The 27528-nt window shown below is 38.2% G+C and overlaps 1 protein-coding gene across 5 annotated transcripts; it reads right to left on the bottom strand.

Moving 5' to 3' along the window:
* Positions 1–25: 25 nt before the first annotated feature.
* Positions 26–27362, bottom strand: LOC129351153 (protein EFR3 homolog B). Of its 5 annotated transcripts, XM_055019981.1 has the most exons (24): positions 23935–24171; positions 23639–23741; positions 19073–19149; positions 15989–16116; positions 15245–15395; positions 13129–13250; positions 12712–12861; positions 8019–8153; positions 6452–6530; positions 6018–6153; positions 5750–5911; positions 5555–5666; positions 5391–5442; positions 4740–4912; positions 4578–4653; positions 4274–4435; positions 4058–4189; positions 3903–3970; positions 3653–3780; positions 2978–3069; positions 2842–2890; positions 2479–2585; positions 2339–2388; positions 26–1996 (listed from the first exon to the last, which is right to left on the bottom strand). In XM_055019981.1, the coding sequence occupies exons 2-24, from the start codon at positions 23643–23645 to the stop codon at positions 1891–1893; spliced, it is 2454 nt and encodes an 817-aa protein (XP_054875956.1). In that variant the 5' UTR covers positions 23646–23741; positions 23935–24171; the 3' UTR covers positions 26–1890. The 5 variants fall into 5 exon arrangements, with proteins under 5 accessions (XP_054875956.1, XP_054875954.1, XP_054875952.1 ...); XM_055019979.1 differs by lacking the exons at positions 23639–23741; positions 23935–24171 and adding an exon at positions 27254–27362; XM_055019977.1 differs by lacking the exons at positions 23639–23741; positions 23935–24171 and adding an exon at positions 26371–26799.
* Positions 27363–27528: the final 166 nt, after the last annotated feature.

Here is a 27528-nt window from a genome sequence, read left to right as displayed (position 1 = left end):
CTGAAATCAGAGACGAGTCAGGCCATTCATGGTTTGAGATACATTTATTGTATAACACAGCTACGAGTCGACTAGCATGCAAAGTCAGGTATGACACATGTAAGGCATTTTCTCCATGTAAAAGCTGCCTTTGTCACTAGGTAATCCAGTTTTTAAAGTGCAAAGTCCACAGAATGAATCAATTTGTACTACAGCACTACATTGCAAATGGATCTATTAACCAGACATGTCATGAAGAAAAACTAAGTCAGGATCGCTGTAAGCTAGGGTCACATTACACAATGCAATGACAAGAAGCAGACAGATTTACACATCTGATTCTGAAAAGACGGCGTTTCGATGCGCCACTGAAGGGTTCGGGCAGCTGAGCGCTGCAGCGTCAACGAGTTGTTCTTCATGAACCCGGAGTTCAGTCACTGGACAAGACTGTAAACTGTATCTGAAGGGTTTGGTCTCTGATAACGACAAGAAAGACACATCTGTGTTCACACAGACACATGAACAAACACTCCCACTCACATTATTAAAAAAAAAAAAAAAAAGAAAGAAAAAAGGGCAACGATTTGGTAAACCGATGGACACATTTGACTCTACATGTTTAAAAAAAAAATCTACATTGCATGAGACAGATGCAACTGGGTCAAAGAAGCGCAAGAGAGGGAGTGCATTCCTTTAAAACGTCACACACTGAGCCATCACAGCACCACGACGACAAGAGGCACGCTTCAACAACGCACAAAGGAATCTGCTACCAACAGTTGGACCGCGTTTGCCGGGCTCGTGCCAAATTATTGCCATTATACCTTGTTTTTGTACCTGTGTGTGTTTATGTGCGCGCCTGTGCACTAAATGGCTTATTAAATCTCGACAAGACAGATGCGCTGCTGGGAAGCCAATCCTGCAGAACCGAGGGTGCAGAGGTAACAATGCAGGTCAGGGTGAAGCTGCTGGAACAAGTTTCTGTTTCTGCTCATTTGGATTTTATGTGTTGCTGGTTGCTTTAGATTTTTTTTCCTTAACTTATTGGAGACAACCAGTGCAGCGACAGTTAAAAAAAATACACACACAGAAAACATCCCTGCTCTGTACATAGGCTTATAGACTTATAGAGTTCTCTTTATATATATATACACATTTAGATGGGACGAAAAAAATAATTATTTTTAAAGTATTTTCCAATGTTGTAAACATTGCATTTCAGGAGTTTGTGTGATCACGTGTCACACACGTTTTGTTTTAGCGGCCGTTTAATAGTTAAAAACTATTAAAATGAAAATAAATACGAGTAAAAAACAAAAAATTAAATGCCCATGACAAAATGAAAAAGCACTTTTGGCCAACACTAAGAAGGCAAAGGAACGTACAGAGTAACAAGAGTTATTCATGGATAAAAATTTTTAAAAAAGTCAAATACACTCTTTAGTGTTTAGACCTAAATAAATAAGCAGAAAATGTTAGCATTTTCTGACTGGTTAATCTAATTTTGTTAGGTATGGCACCCTGTCTGGGACAAACAAAAAACACAAGGAACATCCAGAGATTGCAGTGCCGATAACATTCCCAGATCCAGGAGACACACACAAAGCTTCTCTGTCACAGTTCTTGAAAATCTCTAAATTTGATAATCCAACCAGTGGAGTTTCTACAAATAAAAGTAAATCAAGAGAGTATGTTGTGTTCTGATTACTTTTGCCAGCTTGTTCTGGTTGCAATCAAACCATAAAAGATCGTTTCAAACAACTAAGTTAACCATAAAGTGTCTTGCTCTAACATTTCATCTAATGTCCGAGTCCACGATTGAGATCGGTTTACAGTAAAGATCGGTTGCTCATCCCTGAACCTAAAAAAAAGGTTAATCAGTTTTGTTGCGCCACTGTGAAACGTTGTGCTCTAATACACACAAAGATCAGGAAACTTCATTTCATAAATGGGAACAGATCGACTCTGGCTTTGGCCGTAACCCGAAGAAATGGTTCCAGATGGACTGGGAGGGGGTCTGGAGAGGAGAGGAGACAAATTAGTCAACCTTTAGTCAGCTTTCTCAACACGTGTGCAATTTTGTACCAATTTTGTAACGCTCATGTCCAAATTACAACATTTTTCATCCTCAGATTTCACTTAAAGTATGAATACAAAGGTTAACTATGAATTTATGGTTGCATAGAAAGAAATGAAATTATGGGAAAAGTCCTTTCTTTTGCTTTCTCCATAATCTTCCAGACCAGAAAAATACTTCCACAAATTTTAGACTTTTCCAAATGTATATGAACCCTGGTTCTGTGAAATTACAGCCAATTAAAATCTTTGCTGCTGAATACAAGTGAAATCTCATCTTTACCTGATTGTGATCTCAAATATCTGATTCAGTTTGCTCTGCAGCATCGTGGCCTAAAAGAGGCAAATTAATAATTACAATCATTACACAGTATAGCAAAAAAACTGAAAAATCAATAAATGTAAAGATTATTCTTTTTGTACCCTGGCACCACAATGGGCAGCGATTTCCTCAAACGGTGCCTTCTGAAACTTCTCCACCACTTGTCTCCGCCGCTCCCTCTCCTGCTCCTCCATACCAGCACTGTCCACTAGAGGGAGACACAAACAGAATAATCAATTTCAAGAACTTCTTGAAATGTTAGTTGACTAAATGATTATTGAGCAAAATCTCAACTCAAACACTTTCTAAAAAACATATATATATATATTAAAGTGACCTTTATTTCCCTCCTAGTTTTAGATCACAAGACCTCAATTTCACTGTTTATTGAATTAAATAATTAGACAATTTATTTAAGGGTGAATTATATTTGCAACTAAGAGCCAATGAAACTGTAGACATACCAATAGCACTTTTCAGGGTTTCAAATGTGATTTCTTCTGCTGGAGTCCTCTGAAAAACACAAGCATAAAATGAATATGTTTGTGTCAAAGAAATGTTTTTGACCTCTACAGATCATTAGGGTTTCTTGATCTTTACCTCTTCTTTCTCTGGACTGTTTCGGGACTCTACCTCCACCTGAAGCGAGATGGTCTCCCCAATGCTCTTTCTTTTGGACAGCCGGTCCTCATCTAGAAAAACGGGAGACAATTTATTGGCAACTTATTGGCTGGCATGGTTCGAATAAAGTTCTTGCTATTGATCAGAACTGCCAACAACATTTTTAATGTGATTGTTAAAACTGAGGTCTAAGCCCATAATGACTTCAAGGGTTCTGGCATGTTTTGTGGTCTTTTGCTTCACAGAGTCTAGTTCACTGCCAGACTCTAGATTTTAATTTCCTGGACCAAAAACAATGACTTGTGGCTTTCCAGCTCAAGCTGAATGAAACTCTCACCCATATACTCACTGATTTTAAAGACAAATAAGGGACTGAAATTATGTGATGAAACAAACATCAAGATTTCTATAAGAAAACCTGATATAACGTGGCGCAAACTATAAGTTTGATCAGTCCTGGAATATTAACTGGCACCAGTTTTTCTGTCATTTCATTCCAAAAATAATTTTGAGCTTACTTTTTTAGAAATTAAGTCTATGAGGTTGTTCAAATGAAGGTCTAATATCTTGACTAGATCTGGTTTACAGCATTCTCCGGTTTTCAAACTAAACAGTGAATGAAGTGTTTAGATTTTTTCTCCTAAGGCTTCCTACCAGTGTACTGTGGGATGTAGGGCGTTGCCAGTCGGTCCGTGTTGTAACCACTTCCTCCCAAGACCTCTGCGATCTTCGACTGGAGAAACAAAACACCACTTTCCACCTTCTCCAGCGAAGGCGGCAGCCTATAGACGAAAGTGCAAAACAAAATCCTTACATAGGAGAGAGCAGTAACTCACTGCATGTTTTGTAAACAAAGTAAAGACAATATTTGTGACAAAAGAATATTAAAAAGGCTTTTTCTTACTTGGGATGCTCAAGGAAGACACCCTCAGGCAAAAGGTAAGGGCTTTCTTTTTGTCTCACCTCAATTACCTGGAAAAGAGCAAGAAAGCAAAATACTGTTTATGACATGTTTGTCTGAAGACACAAAGATTCCCATAAAGAAAGCCAGACACAAACTTCGTGTATGTGTTGGCAGAAGGCTGGGACGGTGGTGAGCTGGCAGATGAGGTTGAGGTAGGCAGCGGAGAGGGCATGCACAGCACAGCGGTTATAAATAGTCAGACCTTCATCCGTGGACAGGGCCAAATCCTGCAGAGGGCACAAACAAAATAAATGAAACTCTCCAATCATTTATTCAAAGCAGATCTGATGAAGTGTTATCTTCATCCATGCCTGCAAGGCGAGTGCCAGTCGGATGAGGTCCCCCACCACCTCTTCGTTCGCCAACTCCATGCTGAGAAGACCCAACAGAGCATAGAGGGACTCATAGTGCTCCTGGCTGCTGTTCTGTTCCTTACAGCCAAGGTAGATGTGTCGGCACAGGTGTTGGCCATGCTGCGGGTGGAGGTTAATGTTTTAGATCCATTTATCCCGAGGAAAGTACAGATTTAATGAAGAATTTTCATACTTTTCCAATGTTTTGCTTATTTTCAGCATGGGAAAACACAGAAAAATGACTAGAAGCATGATGGAGTACCTTTTTCATGAATAAATTGTCCTGTCTGGAGCACTTTTCAATTTCGAGTTTCAGCATAGAGATGTCAGAGATGATGCTACACAGGAAGACAGGTGCAACCTGTAAACTCAACAAGACTACAACTGCAGACCCGTTCGTGCTGCTGCAAAGAGATTTACTCACCAGATTTTTGACAATTTGGGCCTGTAGTCATGCCTGTCGATGAGGCTGAGGAGAATCTGGAGAACAAGTAACCGGACCTCCGGGTGATTGATAAGAGAGGAGGACAGCAGAGGCTCCAGGAAAGTGTCCGGCAGTGCTGTGAGAATATTGGTGGTCTGGAAACCCGTTGTCACCTTAAGAGGATAATTTTGAAAGAAAATGATCTCTTTATGAAGGAAATTTGACTACGGTTCAGATATTTTTTTACAACCAATGAATTAAATCCTAACTCTCTCTTGAGGTTGTGTATTTCTTACAATCAGTAGCAGGGTTTCCCCCAGTGTATTATCAGCCTGGCGGCTGGCCATGCTTTACTAGCTCCTCCCCTGGGCTAGCTGTTGCTTGTTTATATTTTAGTAATTTAAATAAATAGCTTACTTTTTTTATATTTTTTTTAAAGCCTGATTGCAAGTTACTCTGAGCATTTCACTGGCAGAGCAGATTTATTCCTAAAAGACAAGTTTTGTAATAGATAGGTTTATAGTTTATGCATTTAAAGCCAGAGTAAATTACTAATCTGATGTTTCATATTTACCTTCTTGCTTGTAAAAGCTTCAAAAAGACCCATACATTAAAATCTTAGAATCATTAAAAGAAAAAGCAAACATTTACCTGCACCAAGGACTTGAGCAACATAATCTGAATCATTCGTGTTCCCTGAGGCCTGGAAATGGAAATGATGCATTTTAACCTGGGGCTAAATATATTTGTATTCAAACAACATTTTGAACCTCTCTGTATAATTCTTGGTCATTAGAAAATGTGAAAAAACCTACACAGGTTCGTTAGGGGGAAGAGTCAAATTTACTCCGGGGACCGGAATCTTTCCCATGATGAACAGCATGACCTCTGACCTCTGGTATGGGGGTAAGGTGTTAGCAAATGAGCCTGGAAACAAGAAGTAAACATAAAAAAATGGAAGGACAGATGTATACATTTAAAGCTGCCTTATATGAAAGCAACAGGCTAACCAATGGTCCTGATGACAGCCTCCTGCAGCTGCCGCTCCTCGTGAGCTTTGATGATCTTGGTGCCGATGTTGGTGGAGCCGTCATACGAGCCGGTCAACTCGTAGTCCACGCTGAGGCGCAGCTGCCTCAGCAGGGTGTTGAACACCTCCAGCACTGTAGGGCCTGCATTCACACAACAAAAGGCTCAACATTTTTTTTGAATTCTCAGCACTTTCCAGCAGATTTTAAAATTGCCAGGCTGAGTTTCTGTTCTCCAGGTGTGACACACCTACGGAGCCGCTGGCTGCGATGGCTGCAGCCTCCAGCAGCACTTCTACAATGCCAGCCCGCACTTTGGCCGAGTTCTTGCTGTTAGCGTCCAGATGGCCCAGGAGTTGCTGGATTACTAAGTGAGAGTGTTGGGACTATAACAAAAAGAGCACAAAAGGGACCGCCTGAAAAATGAGTGAAAAATGAAGGAAACCAATGTGTAAGGGCTGCTTTTGTTTTTTGTCCCTACGAAATGTGAACACACTGCAGAAATCTAATCAAACCGAACACTGGAGGCTGTATCCGCTTTGGCCTCCAGGGTGTGTGATAAATAAAAACATGAGTCTGTCTGAAAGCAAATAACACGTCTCATGATAATATCTGGACTTGGACAGTATGAGAGCAGAGTGAGACGGGGTTTTCAGGAGTGTGAGCGGACATCGTCTCTCTCACCTGGATGGAGTACATGATGATTTTGAAGCAACGCACAGCAAAGGTCTTTCCCTCCCATAGAGAGTGGTTGTCCAAGTGCCTGGAGCAAGAAGAGACGGAAAGGAGGGAGGGAGAAGTGGAGGCCAGATGAGATGGCGAGAAGAGATGAAAAGATAGAACTGAGATAAGACGGTAGGCATAAGCATCTGAGAGGAAATACTGAATAAAAGAACAATCTAAGTCTGATGGTGCTTAAAATATAAAATGACAAAATGTGCATCGACTTGTGATTTAATCATGAATAAGCATTAAAGTCATTAAAGCTTATCTAATGATAAGATCATCAGATAAGAAATATCAATATAATTGGTCCAGTTTAACCACTAAAATGTCTTTAATCAGTCGGTGGTTTGACGTTTGTAACAGAGTCTTTGGATTTCCACAAATAGAAAGACGTAGCGTTTTCGTGCTGGATTTGGAGCTTTTCTGCACAGCGATACCATCAAAGAAATAAAAAAAATAATGCCAAAAAGATAAAAAATAGCACCAAACCCTTATACTTCTGAAGACAAGGAACACAGAAGCGCTGCTTGGTTTTTATTACAGTCTCGCCTAGATGCTCCCTTTATGTTTCTGTGCAACAAATTTTCAAACGTTACTAAAATTATTGTAGCTGTATTTTAGAAGAAGTAGAAACAATAGCTGCTCTTCTCATTCAAATAAAAGATACTGTATTTTTTTTTAATGTAATTTAAACTCCAAAGTTGTGGCACATTTCCTAAAGGTTATCACAACAGATAAGTTGCAACCAAAGTAGATCAACATCTTTGTCATTGTCTCTTGGACTATATAATTTTTCAGGGTACTTTGATGAACACTACATTGCAAATAAAAAACAGTATATCCATGGTAAAATCTTTTATCCTGTACTAAAGATTCAGTTAAAAAATACAAAAAAATAATAATAATAATTATAAAATGTACAACTGTTTTCCTATTTAGCTTTAATTGTAATTACTGTAATTTATTTAACTTGTTCGGTTTCACCAAAGTTTCACTCCAAGAACACAAAAGCTCTGGAAATCTTTAGCTGAGAGGTTGAAAATGAAGCCATGAGGTACAAAACCAGGTAACAAGCAATAAAAAGGTATAAATGTGTAACAAACAAAAGGTAAAAAAAACTATGGGAGTGAGAACTGATGCAGTAAGGACTGCATTAAAAAGAGGAACGCATCTTTAAAAGGATCAGGCAAAGATTTAGATTCGCAAATTATTTAAAACAAAAGAAATAACACTAAAAATCAAGAACGTCCTGCCAAAAACAATATCTGTCCAGTGATGTGACCTACATATAGCGTCGCCACAGTAATATATAATTTAAAAACCCCCTTTACAAACAAAATCTCAGATCTGGTCGATACCCTTGCACCGCCCTCGTCGCTCTCCTCTGAACCGATCAGCAGAAAGATAAAAGGCTCCAGCACAACCCAAAGATGCAGCATTTTCCCCGGTTAGCCGACGTGTTCGCATATGTAAACAACTGCACAAGAGAGGCTGATCTTTAAAAAGAGCCAGAAATTTGCCTTACATCAGGACGGGCGAGACGGCGTTCTTGATGTTGCCGTAGGCGGCTCGACCCAACAGCTCCCTGAAACAGCGCTCCGTCAGCTCCGCGGGGCTTTCCTTCTCCTTCTCCGACGCCTGCAGCGGAGAAGGAGAGCGGCTGGTGGGGAGCGGCGCAGGTGATGAAGCAGAAAAAAAGAGGAGCGAAGGGAGAGGAGGGAAGGGAGGAAGTGAGGAGAGGGAGAGAGAAAAACAGAAACGTCGGAATCGCTGTGAGTCAGTAGAGCAAACATACACAGAAAGAGCAATTTCTTACTAAATGAAACACTCAGGATCGGATAAACCACTGCATCACTCAGAACTGGGTCGACTTTACCGACTGCAGCTCTTCTGCAGCTCGTCTATACACAGCAGTGTGTAGACGAGCACATCTGCTCCATGGGAGACATGTTCATGCCTAAGTCTATATACATGTGTGGGTTATTCTCATGCATAATTAAAATCATCAACTCCATTATAACTTGGTCAAAACAAGCCTCTGGTAGTCTCGCAATGATGGCATTATTTATTAACATCCTGACTCTTTTATCTCATCTGCTGCTGAAGGGAAGGAAGAATCTTACGGTAACTCCTTAAACTTAAAAACAATGAAGAAGATGAAGGTTCAGCTTTTATATTTTCTCTAATGCTGAGAAAAGTTCAGTCACAAACTCCAGAAGTTCAAAAAAAACCTATAATCTAAAGCTTTACTGAACAGAGAATTTTGAGATATATAATATATACAACTAAATTCAAGGAGAACAAGTATGGTTTTCCTTTGAACACTGCAGGATTTCTATGAATGAAACCTTTTCAGTCAAACTGCAGTATATTGACTTTAACAGCAATGAGGTCCAGTATGAGCTTCTTCTTGTTTATAAGCTGCTGTATTCTGCTCTTATATGAAATGCAAACATAAATATTTTAATCCATATTTTAGAGCCGACACAACGCAAAAGTGACACACTAGCTAGCTTACAACTTCACAGTGAGGAGCACAACTATCAAAAACATTCATTATTCTTATTAAAACAAATTTAAGTTACACAGATTGAGTAATTTGTCAAAATCCTGCTGCTGGCTGTGATGATTTCTGCTGTAAAAAAGAGCAAATAAATTGTGTAAACATCACTAAAGCAGTGGTTTGTCCTGTCTGGGGACATTTCACTCATTATTCCACATTTTTAGATGTGCACCGTTAAAAGCTTTTGCAGCAGAATTACAAATGAAGAAAAATAAGTCTAAATCTTACATGGGCTCCAAAAAATGCAGTACTTCTGTGTATTTATTTGGAAGGCGGGTTTTATTGATTTTTTCTCTCTCATTACTCATTCATGGCATTGCATAACAAAGCATACTTGTCAGAACAGTAATATCAATATGACTCAAGTGAATCTGAACCTAATAATGCCTGAATCAAATATATTCAGGACCCAGAGGGTGAGATCTTCCGATGTTATTAGAAAATGAGTTCTCTGTTAGGACAGTCTTGATTGTGAGATACACACTGGACTAAGAAACCCCATCAGAACCAAATTTGCACAAGTTTTTTTTTTATTTAACAGAAAACTCCAGGATCTGACCCACTGAGACATTTCTCAAAACTCAAAGAACAACAGGCTGCAGAAATCATGTCTGATTAGCGCTAAGGTCCACCAGTTCACTTCCTGAGGCACTTCTTGCAACGGTGAAAGCTCCCACCCATCAACTGAGCTTCTTTACAATTACGAGAATTAAGTTGTGGTTATTAAACCTAGCATGTGATGTCTCATCTGTAGGTAGGTCAAGAATAAGGATTGTGTTCTTAAGTTTAAAAAAGTAATGTTATTACAGTCAAATTTAGACAATTTATTTGATTGGAAATACTATTTGCATCCTTGAGCCATATTTTGGAAAGTCAGCAGTTCAGCAGATTGCTCTTTTTCTCCCACCAGGTTTTAGTCAATGGTATTTTTATTTTCATGCAAACTACTAAATACAAACAACTCTGGTCCTTGAGAATGAGATTCTATTAGCCATTTTTGAAACTGACATAAATATGCACAACTGTGAGCAGAATTTACCCAAAATGAATCCATACTGCCTCATTTGAATGTGAATGCAGGAAGATGCTATTTGCTATGAGTGATCTGCCCTCATGTCTAGTTTCAGAACTAAGAAGTTGCTCTGAATCAATTTGCTTGTTTTATTGTGTTCAGGAAAGTAGCATCAAATCAGGATTAATTAAAGTTCAGTAACAGGAGTAAAAAGATAAAGTCTGAGCTCTCCAGAAGTGGAGCAAGGAACTTCTCATTTCCAGGTGTTTCCAGTCTCTCTGTTCTGCTGAGTTAACATGTAAAGAAGAGTTGCTAGGAAAGGGAGGAAAAAAATATTTGCAACATCTTTTTTTCATACAGTCACAGTTATTCCAGGAAGTGAACCTTCCAAAGTTAGTCTGAACTCTCTGATCTTTAAATAAAATAGCTCATGTCCACTGGGACAGCAGTGGAGGAAAAATTTTGACCTTGAGGTAATTAGATTCAGTGCCGACTGCTGTGGGTAATGACAAGCAGGACACGGTGTGAGAAGGAAATGAGGATGCACAGCAGGAGCAGAATCACAGAACATAAACAGAGAGGAGGCAAGCTGAGAGGGAAATGCGGCCGTGTTGGAGAGTGTCAGTCTGTCTGCGACTCCTTCTGTCAATAACCTCCCTGTTTCTAAAGCTCCATGCTCTGTTATCCATTCTTCGGTGTTCTACTTCCCCCTTGCTCCCTTATCCGTCAGATCTTGGTGTTGACGTCAAAGGGAATTACAGAATGTTGAACGCTGCCAACAGAGTGAGGCTCCAGAGTCTGCAGATTCTCTCACAAACTGGCACCTACAGACTCCTACTTGAAATATTATTCTCCACCCACTCCTCTTTTTACTCTCTTTGCATCCTCCTTTCATGCTCCTCTCCTGCCTTCTTAAATATTTCAACCCACACCGCAGCATGCTTCTTCTTGGATTCTGCTGGTGGTTTAATAAAACCCCTCTGAGGAGAACAGAGCTGTCAGTGGGTTCATAAAGTGACAATAATGATAAATGGCATGAGTTATAGGTGAGACTCGGAGGCTCTGGACTGGGCTGTCAAGGTTTGGAAGGTCAAGGCTGGAGCTTCAGCTTAATCACCACATATTAAATGTGACTGATCTGCTTGATAATAGTTATGTAAACGTCAGATGACACTTTGCCTTAAGAAGCAAAAAGTTAAGCTTAAGTTAGACATTGTGGTGTGACTTTCTGTGATCAGTAAATGTTCTAGTCAAGTTTTTATTTTAAATTTTCAAATGCCTATAGGTTGAGTTTTAGTTTAATACTTGATAATTTCACGGCTACTTGTTAGTTTTTTTTATTAGACGCTATAAACTTAGAGATATGGTTGCTGCACAATGATTTGATCTGTTAGGATCTCATATTCAACTCTGTGACTCTTGTTAGTTAAGTGGCAAGTGATTTTTTTTTTCCATCATTTTGCTCCCTTTTATTAGGTTTTTGTACACTGAAGTCATGTTTTAGTTTGGCTATCTGCACGTCATCAAGACAGAACCATGGTCCTGCTGAAAAATGTTTGAAGTTACCTACATTTATGTACAAAATAACATAACAGGTCATATGAGGACATCAGGGAAATGTTTAATCTCTTTCCACAGTTCTTTGTTCTGTGTTGAGTGATTTTATCATGTTTCTTAATTTAAAACTTGTTTCACAAGAAACATTCGAGTCAAATAAAGTACAGCAGATACTCTCAGTTTGTGGTGGAAACCATGTAAGGCCAGACATTTTCACTAAATTTATAAATAGTTAATTAAAGAAAATAAAAAAGCAGAGACTGAAACATCCTCAAGAGACCACTGTACAAGAAAGTCTGGTAATTAGGAAAAAAATATAGCCAGCTGTCAAATGAGTGCAAAATTAAATGAGTTGGATTATCTTAACAGGAGTTTTTAGAGACTCATGATGACAAGTTCAAATGTTTCTGAAAGGAAGAGTGCTGGTGGTAGATTAAATTGTAGCTTCATTAGAAATTATTATTCCTTAGAAATACAACGCATTTAGTTAAAAGTTTAAAAGTAGAAATATAAGTTAGTGAAATAAAAAAGGAGTATTGTTCTTGAACTTAAGAGAAAAATCTAGTAATCACTTCAAATTCACAACAAAAGGATTTATTAGGCCCTGGAGAAGATTCAATCAAAACCCAATTATTTTTTCAATTAACCCTTTTTGTTGTGGAAATATTTTACTAAGGCAAAAAAAAAAAAAAAATCCACAAAGTTAGCTAATTTTAGTTGTGTAAAGCAAAGTCAGAAGAACAAATGAAGGAAATTTTCTACAACATATCGAGACGTGTCAGCCATTTTAACAATAAGCGACAGAACAAGACATTCAGCAGAAAACATGAAGGGCAAAAAGTGTGGGAAACATCAGTGTCAATGCTAACTGCTTCAAATGTCTACTCAAATGTCTAAAATGTTGTTTTACTTTTTAGATTACGGTAATGATAAATTTCAGCTTCTGTTCAAGTATGAGAGCTGCTCAAAAAATATGATCAACATTGTGCTTATAGTTCCCACGGACAAATATACACTAAAATCAGCAGGTCAAAGCGTTATAAACACCAGAGATCACTAATTGGAATCACACTTCTGAACACTCACCTCTCTGTGCGCTCTCCACTATGCAGGTTGAACAGCAGAGAGGGGACAATCTTGTCCATGTGCTGGGGATCCCAGATATTTGCCTGCAACTCGTCATTCACAGTCTTCCTCACCACACCCTGCAGACCTTTAATCCCTGCCATCCGAATGCTGGTGGCAACATTTACACATGACAGAAAGCCCTTAATAATAACAGAGTATAAAAAGAGTTCCAGTTATAGTACAGTGTATTTTTATCTACTGCTTGATTGCATCCAAAGTTATTTTAAAAAGATGTCTATTTTAAAAGTGGCTTCACAAAAGAAAGGACTTGAGGCAATTGTAATCTAAAAAAAAACAATTTTCCACTTAATCTAAAAACAGCACTTTGTGGATATTTTTGTCTCCAGAAAGCAAACGAAGCAGCTATTTACATACTTGATACGGATGTCAGGGTCCTCAAAGTTTGAATGGCACATCTCACTGAAGCGGGACACAAAGAAGTCGTAGCTGCGGTGGTACGATGGAGTGTCCTCTTCTATATTAGCAAACTTCACAAACTGGAAAAGAAAAATGGCAGAAAAGCTGTCAATTACGTTTAAATCGTATTGACAAACCAATGGTAGTCAAAAGACTTTTCATTTAGCTGCAGTCGAACTGTAGCTATGTAACTGATCTAATTAGGAGTGAATAATGCAGAGCAGAGGGGGAGCTCTCCCACTGGGCTGGCAAATGTCAGCAAAGTCAACCGGCTGACATTCAGCTTCAAAACATCATCAAGTTAATAAATTATCAACTGGATTTTTTTAAACAAGTTGGATCTTAAGGGTACTTGAAGTGATGATTAAATGAGGAGCAGCCTCCAACGTAGACAATAATAATAACAGCTAATAAAATCTTATTAAAAGCACCATCTGGATTAGTATGAAAATTGAAAAAAAAAACAATGTTTAAAAAAGTAACAAAAAAGACTCATTAATCTACTTAAACATTAACGTCTGGAGAGGTTTTTAAATTACAGTAAGTACCCAAAGTATCAAAATTGATGCTCCGGTGGTGAAGCCTGAAAGCAATCAAGCTGCTGGTAATATGAAGCATCTTCCAGGTATGAAAGTGGAACATATCTGATTAAAAGCTTTCATCAATAGTTGTTCAAAATTAGGAGAGCTTTAATGATTTTCGTTGCAATTCCAGGCAACACCAGAAGAAATTAAAATCTGCTTCAAGCACTGTTCATAACAGAGCAGTGAAATAAAAGAAGCTAACCATTAAGCTCATGACAGGAGCTTAATGTGTGAAAAACAAGACATCTGGATGCTTCTGAGTATAAAGCCACAACTGGACATGGGCATTTATCAAACTCTTCGATTGTTCTACATTATGACTGTGAAGTTTCCATATCCCATCAGTCTGCGAAGCTTTGCACTTGAGGTCTATAGTTAATTTAATTTCCTTTATGTGCCTTCTGCTGGCACAACTAGCAGTGCTGACTTCCCACACAAGATGGAACTCATCACTCTTTCTTCCCAATGTTATGTGCTGAGCTCTGATCTTTCACAATACACATCTCTCGAGGTTTATATGTCTTACCCTTTGAAATTTCAACACAAAAGTAAATACACCCTGAATCCACTGAGATGGATTTGATGCTGCAAGATGGCTTCGCTGATTTCTGTAAAAGCTATGGGTCATTACATTACCAGGCAACTTTGCACAGTATATTTATATGTTGAATGTGTTATTGGTGGAGAGCAATATGCCAGAAATATCGTATTTTGTGAATTCAACGACAATTTCATCTTAACTTCAAAATTTAAAACTTCAGAAAAACAAGATTTTTAACAGTTTGCGCAATTTTGTCAAATTTTTTTTCAAGTGCATTTGATATTTAATACATTATGACAGGACTTGAAATACACTCAATCTTGAACCACTTTTCTAATTCAAGTTCATTTTAATTCAGCTGAGTAACAACTACAACACCACCATCCAGTCGCTACTGTTATGTAGTGACATGTGCATTGTCATTACATAATAAGAAACCTGTAGGAAATCTTCCTTAAAACAGCCAAAATACATCACATGTAACTCCAGATATTCTTGAAATTTAGTTGCTATGCTTTCACTGCCTTCTGCTTCCAACTCTGTTGAAGTGATAATTAAATAATCTGGAGTTTTAGCACAGTGACCAAATGTAATTTCAATGGTGACCTGATTTTAAAATTCTAATAGCAACCAACCACTGGAAATTTCACAACAACTATCAAAATAGTTGTAAACTACTTTAGTAAAAGTGGGCAACATGATGAAAATAACACTGATGAGTATCAAAGCACATTAACCACAGACTTTATATTAAGCATGTTTGGATTGTGAATGTACCATTAATCAAACCGAGTAAAATTCAAGTAGCCTTAAACCACTTCATCCAATTTTCTCGCAGTAGAGGAATTTTTAACGTGCATGACGCTTAAGTTCCTTCTCGACATTAACAAATATAAAACAAGCTGCTAACGTACACATTGTCATTATTGTCTTCATCCAGAGTACTTACAGAGTTGGTTCCGAGGATCTGCAGGTTGGGTTTGTCAGCCTCCAGCAGCTTGCGCACCATTTTGAGGAAGCTCTCCACAAACAGGTTGATGCTCTGGCAGTGGCAGGCCATCAGCAGCTGGTCCAGGGCTTCCATGGCTATACACACATATCTGTATAGATATATATATATATATTAAAAAAAGATATATATATATATATTAAAAAAAGAGAACATGTTTCACTTTCTAAAAAATGCAACTTACTATTCCCAAGAAAGCAGGTGCTCATTTTAGTTTGACACTTTTCAGTGTTAGGGTTAGGGTTAGGGTTATTTACATTGGAAATCAAAGTATTATAGTGCTAAACTAACATCACCAACATTTGAATGAGGTGTGAACTGAACAGACTGATGACTAAGGGTTTTATGTGTTTATAACACATAATATCATCTACATGCATCATCAGGGAGATCTTCTTAAGCTCTTTGATAAGTTCTGATTTTGCCTAGAGATCAGTGATATAAGAGGATTATAAATGTAACACATGCCTTATTACATCATAGCGTGGCTATCTGAAATTCTTCCCAGAACTGTACAATTCTAGGAAGAATTGCACAAAATGATTTTTTTCTTAATGAAAATACATCCTGTCCAATCCTATCCATATTATTAGAAAATGAAAATTGTAAACATCAGTTTCAGAGCAGAGAAAATGGAAAAGACGTATTATTTTAAACTCGAAGAAGAAAGAAGTCGAAGCTTACCCATATCTATGCCGGGCCACATCCCGTGACAGCCTCTCAGACAGGTAGGCCCCGATACGGTCCAGTTTCTCTGGAGCTGACAGGGCATAAAATGTCAGCTTCTCCATATTGGCCTTGACCAGTCCATCCTAGGAGTGCCATGGAAAGAGACAGAAGGATCAGAGGTAGCCAATATGAATAATAATTACTCTATATAAGGAGAAATATCCATGTTACTCTTATGGCAGAATAGATATTCATGCTATAGAATTCACTGCAAGTCAATTTCTGTATTTTAAAAAAAATCTGATAGAATGTCAATATGAGATGTAAAAATATACAAATTAAAAAAGGAAACCGTTCTCCTAATTCCAAGCAACTTAAATATAAGCTTATAACTGGATCACCAAGTTTCCCTTTTGCTCTACCTCGATGACCTACTTCACCGCTCTTTACTTCAGCCGAGGATAGAAGAGAGCTAAAAACACACCGAGTCCACTGAGAGTCTAATTTTAAAACCCAAAACAACTCAAAGTCACAATCCAGATGCAAGAAAAAATGATAACAATCTGGTCCAACTTTATAAAACCAGAAGTGGTTTATGACTTGATTGATTCCTGCTCCATTTGTTTGGAGCAGGAATCAAATAGAAAATGTAGATACATCCCAGCCAGCCACAAAGACGTTATTTATTTAATTATGATTGGTCATGATCAGAAAAACCAAAGACTGTAAAATATATTCTTGGCTCCAAGTCAGATAGCGTCTTGATATTATTATTATTATTGAATATATATTATTTTCAGCTCTGGCCTTTTAAAATTCAATAAGACAAACATAAGAGCAAACATTCAAAACACCAATAAAAACCAGTGTACTGAAATCTGTTTAGGTTTGTTTATTTAGCTGCAAAACACAATGAGCAGAATCAATTTAAAATGTAATAACTTGCACACATTCACATTATTAAACTAACATCCTGAGGTAAAAGGTAAATGAAGATGAAGCAATGTTTTCACTACACTTGTGGGATGAAAACATTCAATTCTCATATTATAAACTGGAGTTTTTAACTGAAGCTAATCACGTCTATGCTGTTGGCATTTGTTTTGCACCAACCATTCACTTCATACAACATAAATATAATCCAATTCTTCTTTCTACAAACATAACCAGGTTAGTTATTTGTAATTGTGAATTTCTTTCTGAAAATTTCAAACTCAACAATTAAACTATTCGCTCCCATATATAAGAAATGGGATTGCAAACATTTTGGTTTGACATCACAAAATGAAACATTTCAGTTTTTATTTGTAGGCCTTTTTCATAATCTGAGGCATCTTCTGCAATTGAACACCAAATTCTTTTATTGCAGGCAAAATTCTTGGAACCGTGGCTAATTGATGCCGTTATCACAAGCAAGTGACTTGAAACAAGATACCAGATATTGTTCACTTTAAATTGATTCAATGCTAACTGTCTACAGCAAAAAGATTAGAACTTTTCCAATAAGTTTGGAGAACAAACTTATTGGAACTTATGTTCTTTTAGAGATCTTTATAGTTTAGTCAATGCAGAAAATGAAACCACAGCCAATATCGTAGCCTGCCACCCAAATAAACATTGACAATATCATAAATTTAAGATTTTTTTTTCAAGCATAAGTGCATTATAGGTCCTCCTGATTCAACAAAAGCAAAAAGGGAGCATTAGCATTATTAGCCGACTCTGCTTTTTATGTTCTGCAAATAAGGTACAAACTTCTCATTGGATTTATTTGCGGAATCAGAACAGAGTAAAAGCATTTTGCCTTCTCTGAAACTTGATGACAGAGATCTTAAATTTAACAGGCAGTTATAATAATCCAGCTCAAAACAGGCCGTCTGAAATACTAAAAACTGTCAAAAGCTTTTGTGTAAATAGAAATGCAACATATAATTACTCCCGTCACCAACGGTTATTCTGTGTAAACCATAAAAAAGTGTAAATGTGCTAACAGGCGCACACGTGCTTGCACAGTTAGTAACATATTGGAATAAACATTCAAAAATAGCTCAATTTGTTCCGAGTTTCCTGAGTTGCCATTGTTGTAGCAGCTTGAAAGCAAACTTAAAAACTATTTATGGGCCCGCAACATGCAGGTGCACAGCTATATACACCCAAAAATAGGAACTACAGTATAAATATGTTCTCATGCAGCTGTAATACAACTTCTTAGCATATTTAAAAGACAAAGTGGGTTGTTGCACTTGTAATGCAGCTTTAATAAAAAGTTTCCTTTGCAATTTAGATCGCCCTCTTCATCTCCACCAAATGAGTTTTCTTTATGAGTCATCGGAGTCACATTCAAGTTAATCATAGGAAATTGTAGCAAAGAGGAGGAAGCAGAGCAGGATACAGCTACGCATGTTCATGCATTTTTAAATCCTTGGTTCCCACCACTTCATTACACTTCCTAAATCAAGGAAATGATATTTGGGCTTGCTATATATTCACTTGGAAATTTAAGAATATTGTCAAATCTGAGGGGAAAAATATGCTTTTACCGGCGATTAGTCACAACTTTAATGGGTTAAGAAGCGCCAACAGATTTCTATGGCGTACTTTGAAAAAGTGTTGTTACTCCTTGAATTGTTTCACATTTTGTCACATTCTGACCACAAATTTAATGGATATTATTGGAATTTTATGTGATAAAATGACACAAAATAGTGCAGAATTGTGAAAAGAAGAGAAAATGACTTGTGGTCTTTATACATTATGTACTGGACTTTGTCTAGGCCATTCTAACATGCACATCCTTTGATTTAATTGTTCCATAGTCGCTCTAGCTGAATGTTTTGGGTTGTTGTCTTGCTGGAAAACATATTTTCTGCGATGAATAATAAATGAATTAAAAACCTGGTATCTATTAAATTACACTTTACATTTGAGTTGCTCTGTCACATTACATCTCCATAAAATACACCAACATTTGTGGCTGTAACACAGCAAAATGTAAGAAAGATAAAGGGGTATAAATACTTTTGCATGATGCAATCACATCACAACAAGGACATCATGAGAAAGAATCAGAAAAGAAACAGTGCCAGCTACGTGTCTCACCTCCGGATCCTCTGGGAAGATGTTGTCGACCAGTCTCTTGTACCGAGGCCTGAGTGCCCCACAACAACCACAAACCCCTGAAAGAGAAGCAGACAGACATGACCAATTAGATCTGTATATGAGAAAAATGCAATAAAAGTACAAGGTAGTTCATTTCATACACATCTTTTCAAAAACTGCTCCATTTCCCCCTGCTAATAATATAAAAGTAATAAAGTCTCGTGCGCTCCAGGGATACGCTTAGAGACACGACAAACAGTAAGTTAGTTATCGTTGACTTTGATTCATTTATACCACCGAAGTGATATGACCAACTTCATTCACAGTAAGGTTGGAAAACTAACAACAGTGTTTAACGAAGAGGCAGAAGCACAATCTGCTGCAAAGGGAGCCAGTAAACCTGTCAGCAGATGCAACACAACTGCAGGTATTCAAATGATAATGCACCCACTGAAAAAGTTGACATACTGCAAAAGCAAGATTTGCAAAGAGAGGTTCAGTGTTGGCTCCAGACACATAACTAAATACATAAAAATCAACAGGAACAGACACATGCAGCCCATCAAAAACAGCCTTGAATCGTGCAACACACACAATATGAGGAAAGATGGTGGTTTTTCACATTGTACATTTGAGAGACAAACTCGACGCCCAGACAGAGCTGAATTCTGATTGGCTGGGAGAATTCAGCAGTGGTGAGTCATAAGCACAGTCAGGGAGAAGGAAGACATGGGGGAAAAAAAGGGATAACCTCCAAAAAACCCCAAATGAATACTGTATCCATTTTCAAGTACCAATAAAAAAGAAATCATATATTCAGTATGCAAGTTTGAGAGCTTTAAAACCTAATGGGAAAAGTAGGTCATTACACCATCAGCAGTGGAGTCGAGTGATGAGGAGTATGATAGCCTGACACTTCATACAGGCAAAGGGGGAAAAAATTGTGCAAGGCAAACACAGACAGTAATTCTTTGATTCATTTTACATAAAGTCTAACGTTTATCAACTTCTAATTAATGAAAACAGATTTATTGAAGCTTCCATTACATAAACTGATGCCCTTCTCACTAATGTGAAAGCAAACCTCATTGCAAGAACACCCTGACCCATCATTAACAAGATTACCAGCTGCCCAATTACCACTTTACCACGACAGCACGCTGCATCCAGCCTCCAGGAAGTTGACTCAACACTATTTAGATTTTCACAGAACCCCCAGAAACTTTCAGCCTCCACACTTTAAACTGGTATAGATCGTTATGTGGCTCATGATAAATAGTGCTTTATAAAACACCCAGACTCAAACAGACACGAGATTCCCCAGACCAGCTGTCAGCTGGTGCTATTCGTCCCAAAATCACAGTATTTATATCCTCGATAAATAACCAATAATCTGTGCGTGTCTAATGCACATCACAGAATAAATATCTCGGAGATGCACACAGAATAGCCAATGACACTCTTCTTCCAAAAAGTGTTCACAATATCTTTAAGTCGTGAAATGATACTAATAAATATCTTGAGATAATAAAGGCCTATTTTATTATCTTAGGAGACCTGGAGGTATGAGACCATATTTTAGACCTTGGCAGAGAGCCACATTCTTCAAAGTAATATTTATTTAAACTCACTGTTGTAAGCAGATTTCCCAACTGACTAATAAAGCATCAAAATAAAAAATTGTTATAAATAACATAGGAGTACTTAAAATATTGTGGAAAGACAATGCAATAAAACTTTAGTATTTTCAGCTAAGATTAACTTGACAGCTGCCTGGGCCTCGTCTGGTTACCAATAATCTACACCAGGATGAAGAGGAATCCTTCAATCTCCCGTGGCAACCATTCAATTAGCAAACACCTGATCATACAAACTTCTTCTCCTTTCAATGCTCCTAAAACGGAGGATTGTCATGATGATCTGTTGAAGGCAGTGTGTCGGAAAGAGCAGGTGTTTCTTAAAGAGAGACACAATTTCGGAGACCAATTTCTTTTAAGTCATGCTTGATATTTACAGCATTTTTATAACAACTGAAGTTAGAATAGTTACTCGATTGTGCTATAAGATAACACTGTGAGCCTGGAAGATACATAATACTCGCTCTGTAATCATTGAGTGAAACTGAAAAAGAAAAGCACCTCAAACATATTTACTATAAGAGTTGTTGAGTTTCAAGGTGTTTTTTTGTTCACAGCAGGAACTCCACAGTAGGAATTGTGTTGGGGCTTATCTCAAAGAGCTGTGTGTCTATTCATAGCTTTTTTCCTCCATCACTTTAAACACTAATGAACCCTCTGCACCCACTTCCTCTACTTCTCTCTCTCTCTCATGCTTGCAGTGCTGGACTGGGGCCTGAGAGTAGGAGTCACTGATGAATTAATGAAAATGCGGCAGGTCCCCGGTATGGAGTGGAGAAGAAGGGCACAGTTGAACACGGAGAAACACGGACCAGGATGTAGTGGATAAACATGTGATTGGGGAGGTGGATTGAAATGAGTCACAGATTAGTGGGACTTATTGTACCTTCCCCATCCAGCACAAATCTGTCCTGTCCTGTCTGCTCGCTGGAGAGGAAATTAATTTTTCGAAGGTGTCAAATTCAATTTCTTTGGGTTGAAGGTTTAACTGTCGTAAAGTATAAATTCCATGCGATGTTTCATAAAATTTTGCTGCACAGCAAACATTTGCATTTCCACTGCTGCTTGTTCATATAGGCAAGTTATTACTCAGATAACGGCCTCTGTTTTGCATTTAACAATGAGTCCACCATGTGTGTATTTTACCAGGCAGGGTGGAGGATTAATTGTAAAAAGCATGTAAGGTTTTTGCAGCATGGCTCATTATAATGTGTGTTTGTTAGAAATTGACTCATTAAAAGAAAAACAATCCTGCAAGTTCAGCTGGTGGACAAAAAAATAAGGCAAACTCTTTTGTGTGGCTGCTAATGATGGGTTGGCGTGAAAGGGAGCACAATAAGGTGGGTGGACAAGGATTTGCATGACAGTGATAAGAACCACACATACTGGGGGGGTCTCACGACATCCACCTACTCTGCATAGCAAGCTGACCGACACATAGGGGTGACACACCAAGCTACTTCACGCCTACATGGACCCTCGTGAACGGTATAATAATAACCACAGAAAATAAACATGGTGGCACACAGACAGAATGAGTCACTGATTAAAAACCCCCCAAAAAATACAAAATGAAGTGAGAGAAAACAAAGAGAAATAGATGAACAGATTTTCAAATATTTAAACTCATTGTTTTGCATTTATATTGCCATGTGCTCACGTAGAGTTTTGCAGGCCACACTTACTTAACATTCACAAAAATACAAAAGCAAAATATTATCCATCACTTCCATAAATAGATGTCATTTTTTCAAAATTATTACAAAGCATACTGCCCTTCAGGGTTGTCATTACATAAGAGCAAAGGAGGGGGGAAAGAGTACGTTTGTGCTATTTTTACATCTTCAAACATCTTCAAAGGGTGAATTTGAGCACAAAAGACATCCTTCAAAGTCAGGATGAAAATGAGACAAACGTACAACAGAATGCAAGCACACGAACAAAATCAATGATCAGAAACTGATTTGGCAACATCGAGCACATAAGCTGTTGCTGAGAGTTTGGGAAAGCTCAAGTATCACAGAGAGCAGGTTGGCGTTATCACAGGAGCATGACACGGGCTAACAAATGAGATTTTCTTTATATGCGTGTGCCTCGAGGCAGCGTCAAGAGAGTGACACAAATTCCAATTTGGTGAATATTTATGACATCATAAATCAATCCCTCCTTATTTCTATCAGAGTAATAGACTCTTCCGGACATATATCCAGCCAATAAATTATGGAGCAGAAAGACAAAGTCGGAGCACACACTCCATCCTGCGTGGGTGGCAGCAAACACAGCTGGTATAGAGACCACAAAGCTGATGTCCAACAAATTCTCAAGATATAAAGCCATGCTGACACACTTCAAATCAGGGCTAGATAAGGCAAAACTTTGTTTCTTTTTTTTCTGTAGTACACAGTGTCTCCAAACTCTTAAAATATAATTTGTAGCTAAAAATTTACATCCCTATAAAAGACCAGAAATTCAAAATCTTGAACTGTTGAAAAAATGCTTCCCAGGCTCCAATTTCTCAAGAAGTGCAGGTTACTGTACTATAAATGAATTACGACTCAAGTCAGCACTTTTCAAAGAATGTTACACCGCTCCCCAGAAATTACAGGAAGAATAATATGATTTAAAAAGATTTAAGCATACGAGGGTCCATTACAGAAAAGGAACATCCTCAAAGCGGCGTCTTCTTTCAGTCCGGCAGCATAATTGAATAAATCCTCACAAGAGTCGACGTTTCCATAATGCAGTCTCGAGAGACATTACACTTTGGTAACAGCTTTAGTCTAACAGAAAGAAACTAAGCAGGAAAGCATTTGCAGAATGTAGGAAAACTGGCTCAACGTGAGTTCAGGGCATTACTCACAGGCTTCGGCAGCCCAGAACAAAACACACATCAGTGCACAGTGGAAAAAATGACAAATAATATTCTTACCGTACATCGATTGTGCTGTGGGGAGTTTTTCACTACAAGAACCGTATGTTTCCTCAATGCAGCTTCAGTTCCTCATTCAGACACGCCGTTGTGCTGAGAGGCACTGGAAGCGTACACAAATCCAATCGCATATGCACACACACAAACACAGAAAGAGAGAGGGAAAGAGAGACAGAGAGAGGGCGAGAGAAAGCCCACTCTGGGATAAATGCCTGCACGTGTGCTTTGAGCTAAAAAGCATACAAACGTGCACCGTGATTGGCGCATAGAGAGCCTCAACGCTGGAAATCACTCACCGTGACACACGCTCACACACACCCTCCCTGCCATGCAGACACACTTGCGCACAAGTGGGGGGCTAAAAAACAACGTCAGAGAGAAATCACGCCGTGATGACCTTGGATTTTCCCCGTTCTTCTGCAATAGCTTTCTTGGTCAACAGAGCAGTGCAGATATAAAGAACCAAATATCCAACTATGACCCTCACACTTCTCCTAAATCAGCTGCAGGAGAAAAAAAAGCAGAACACAGATTGGAGAAATAGATAAGACGAGTAGAGAAGATAGATAGAAAGGGAGAACACCTCTCTCCCACGCAACCTCCTCTTTCCTTTGGTCAGTGTCCCACATTCTTTACACAGAGCTTATGTAACTTTACGCCATCCTTATTATTTTTGGTTAAAAATCAAGAATACATTCAATCTTCTCTAACTATTTCTACACAACACCTAATGTAAATATTGAAGAAAAGATGGCATTACATAACAAAGCACATCTTCTGCACCAATACAGAAATGAGTGGAATGCTAACATTTTGATTCCATTCTTTAATTTTCAGTAGAACCACAAACAGTGGGGTTAATATGAAAAACCACCCTGAATTCTAAGGTTTTGCATGTCCCTCCCCAGGATTCATACAGCACAGTGAAAAAATGCAGCCAGATGCCGCCAAACAAACCATCTGTTGGCAACGCTACGAAATCAGTTGTTTGGTGCAATGACAAAAATGAAAGGCATCAATAATGATCTTTTGAAAGGCAGCCACTGTGCAGCAAAAAAAAAAACAGAGGTGTATCAAAATTCTAAGCAAAATTAAACCCTTTCTATTTTGTTGATATAAGGAATCTCTATACCCACTTTAAAATATGCTCAATATAAAATATGTTCAATAACACAATGGATCTGCTGTTAATACTGTGCTCAGAGAGCTGTCACAGTGGGAGAGCAGTGGAAATATTACAGATGAAATAATATTTCCTTTTACAAAGTTCCAGGAAAAGCACCAAGTTTATACACCAGGAGAACAGCTTTAGATGTTATGTTATCCTTGCACACTATTCATCAAAAGTGCACTGAAACATGCTAACTTATGAACAATCCATTCATTCATTTCAGAAAATGCTCCACACAACAAAACAAAAGTCAGCAGATAGAACTGTGAATTTATTGAAGTCAGCAGCTGAATGCGTCAAGCCAGATATAAAGTTAAAATATAAACACAGTCCTGCAAAGACTTCAGTTGGGACAATTAATCTGGTACTTTCAAGAAAAACAAAGTCAAAGTCAATGATGAGTGAGTTAGGTGGGGCACAATCAGACTAATAATATAGACCATGTAATACTGACAGTGTGTTCTATGATTCAATCTACATAACACTGATTTTAATAAATGGGTCAGTGGGATCTGGAGAAGTACCTGAGGAAAAAAACTGATAACAGATAATAAATAAGGCAGCAAGTCCTTTTCTAAAAACAAAAATATAGTTCACTAAAAAACATTCAAGAGTTTTTCTGTAAGTTCACCTCAAGGTCAGACAACACAATGCTAACTAATAAAAAGTTGCATTTCATTCTCACAAAGCATTTTACATGCTAAGCATTTTACATTTTACAAAGCTAAGATTCATAAGAGCATAATTTAAAGACAGAACCACCTGAACAATCCACTGTTCAAACCCTTTGCACAGTGATCAGCTCATTAGTACTGCTGCCTCACAGCAAGAAAGCCTCCGGATTGAAGCTAAATTGTATCAGGTTTTGTGTGCGCAGAGTATTAATGGTCTTCTGAAGCCCGCATGCATCCCCTGTGCATTCTTCAGTTTTCTTCCACAAAGCAAAAACCATGCATGAAAGGCTATTCAGTGACTTCCTGCTGCCAGTATGAACAGAGATGGGAATTTTATTTCTCTGTTTTCTGAGAGAAAATGGAGAAATTTAGTTTTCATTTAGTTTGGTTGACAAAAATTTATTTGAGTGATAATATATCCAACATCCATACTTCTTATTGGATCATATTTCAAGAGTCATTTTAGTTCTTGTTTAACCAGTGGTCAGGATTTAAATATGAAATCTGAAATAAGAACAAGATGGATGGATTGATGGATCTCTTAAGTCAGGTGGATAGGGAAAAGGTTGTTCATATTGGATTATTTCCCACACTTATCCATACCTAACATACACAATCAATGCTTTTCTTGACTGCCTAAGAACGATATTGGGATATTTTGTATCATCTTAGCCAATGCTCCTGTAAGTTTGGAACAACTGGTGTGTTTGAATTTACAAAAAAAATGATTTTGTCTTAAGTTGCCAAAGGAGCAAAAAGCATGAAAATAAGAGAAGAGTGCACCTGGATTTATTTTTTCATTACTTTCATATCAATTAAGAAAATTTCTTTTCAAGCTCTCTTTCTCTATGTCCAAAGAGAACAATAGAAGTGGTGTTTTCTCTTACCCTTGCCAACGCGATGGTCCAGAAGGGTACGGTAGTCCAGTGCCAGCCTCTGAGTGGCTGGGACATCAGTTGCAGGCAGTGGCATAGTGGGCAATACACACACATAAACTATTCTTCTTTACCCAGACACAATAACTTAAAATACCAAAGCCACAAATATTGATCTTAATCTGAAACCATCAAAGTGAAACAGTTCTGTTATTTTAAGTCACTGGAAATTACGTTTTCTGACAAATAAATGAGCTTAGTGGCAAAAAGCACCACACCAAACCATGCACTTTTTCCCCCTGGCAAAACTAAACTGCAAAACCGACTTCTGCAGAACACTTGCAACCACCAAAAGAAAAAGTATACACCATCAATCTCTTCTGAATACCAACTTGCATCTCCCTGTCCTGAGGCTTCTTCGCAATTTATGTTAGCACAGTCAAGTTGTCCGCATTAACTAAGAGATTAGCAACAAATCCTTCAATAGCAGCTCCAGGCTCAGTGTGAATCTCGCTCATTAAAAAACATCTCACAGACACAATGGAGCTCACTGTCCAACCACAAGGAGAAGAGGGTGGAGATAGGCTGGGAACGAGGGGCACCGTGGGACTGTCATTCAGTGAGTGGGCTTGAAGTTCAGGGAATGTGGACTTGGATGTGATGAGGGTACAAGTAGAGGGAAAAAAATGTGCCAGAGTTTGTCTGTCCTGAGATGACTTGTTTCATGCACACATCTGGAACAAGTTTATACTCGAAAAGAATAGGTGGTTTTTCCTTTCACCAGAATCTGAGTAAATATTTGTATTTTCATGGAAATTATCTGACATATTTTCATGCGGATTCTTTAAAATCTAACTCATTTCTGGTGCAGGTGTGAAGTTGACGAGTTACTCACCTGTCATGCTGGATTTCAGTCACAAGGCGGCGTTGCTAATCAAGCAGACGGAAAGTTGGGTTGCACGTGAGCTCTGGGAAGAGTGTCTGCCAGGGCTTCGAGAGTCAGGAAACCCGCCGGCTTTTCTTTGGCCTGCTAATGTCAGTATGCCAAACTTAGCTAGTGCGTGAACAAATTTAGATAACATCTGAATATACCTTATATTAATCGAGGTTATGAATCTTTTCAGTTACTCTTATAAGTTTACTGAAATGCAACGACTGAATTTTAAAGAT

This window comes from Poeciliopsis prolifica, unplaced genomic scaffold (genome assembly GCF_027474105.1).
Source record: "Poeciliopsis prolifica strain line A6 unplaced genomic scaffold, Auburn_PproV2 SCAFFOLD065, whole genome shotgun sequence".
Lineage (NCBI taxonomy): Eukaryota > Metazoa > Chordata > Actinopteri > Cyprinodontiformes > Poeciliidae > Poeciliopsis > Poeciliopsis prolifica.
This window is presented reverse-complemented; position numbering and strand designations above follow the sequence as displayed.

What these genes read in the sequence shown, in the direction of transcription:
- LOC129351153 (XM_055019977.1), bottom strand. Translation starts at nt 26,455, where the DNA reads ATGCCACTGCCTGCAACTGATGTCCCAGCCACTCAGAGGCTGGCACTG. An exon ending in GCCGTCTCGCCCGTCCTGAT is followed by an intron (nt 6,531 to 8,018) that starts GTAAGGCAAATT and finishes TTCTTGCTCCAG; the next exon opens with GCACTTGGACAACCACTCTC. An exon ending in ACAATTTATTCATGAAAAAG is followed by an intron (nt 4,436 to 4,577) that starts GTACTCCATCAT and finishes CTCCACCCGCAG; the next exon opens with CATGGCCAACACCTGTGCCG.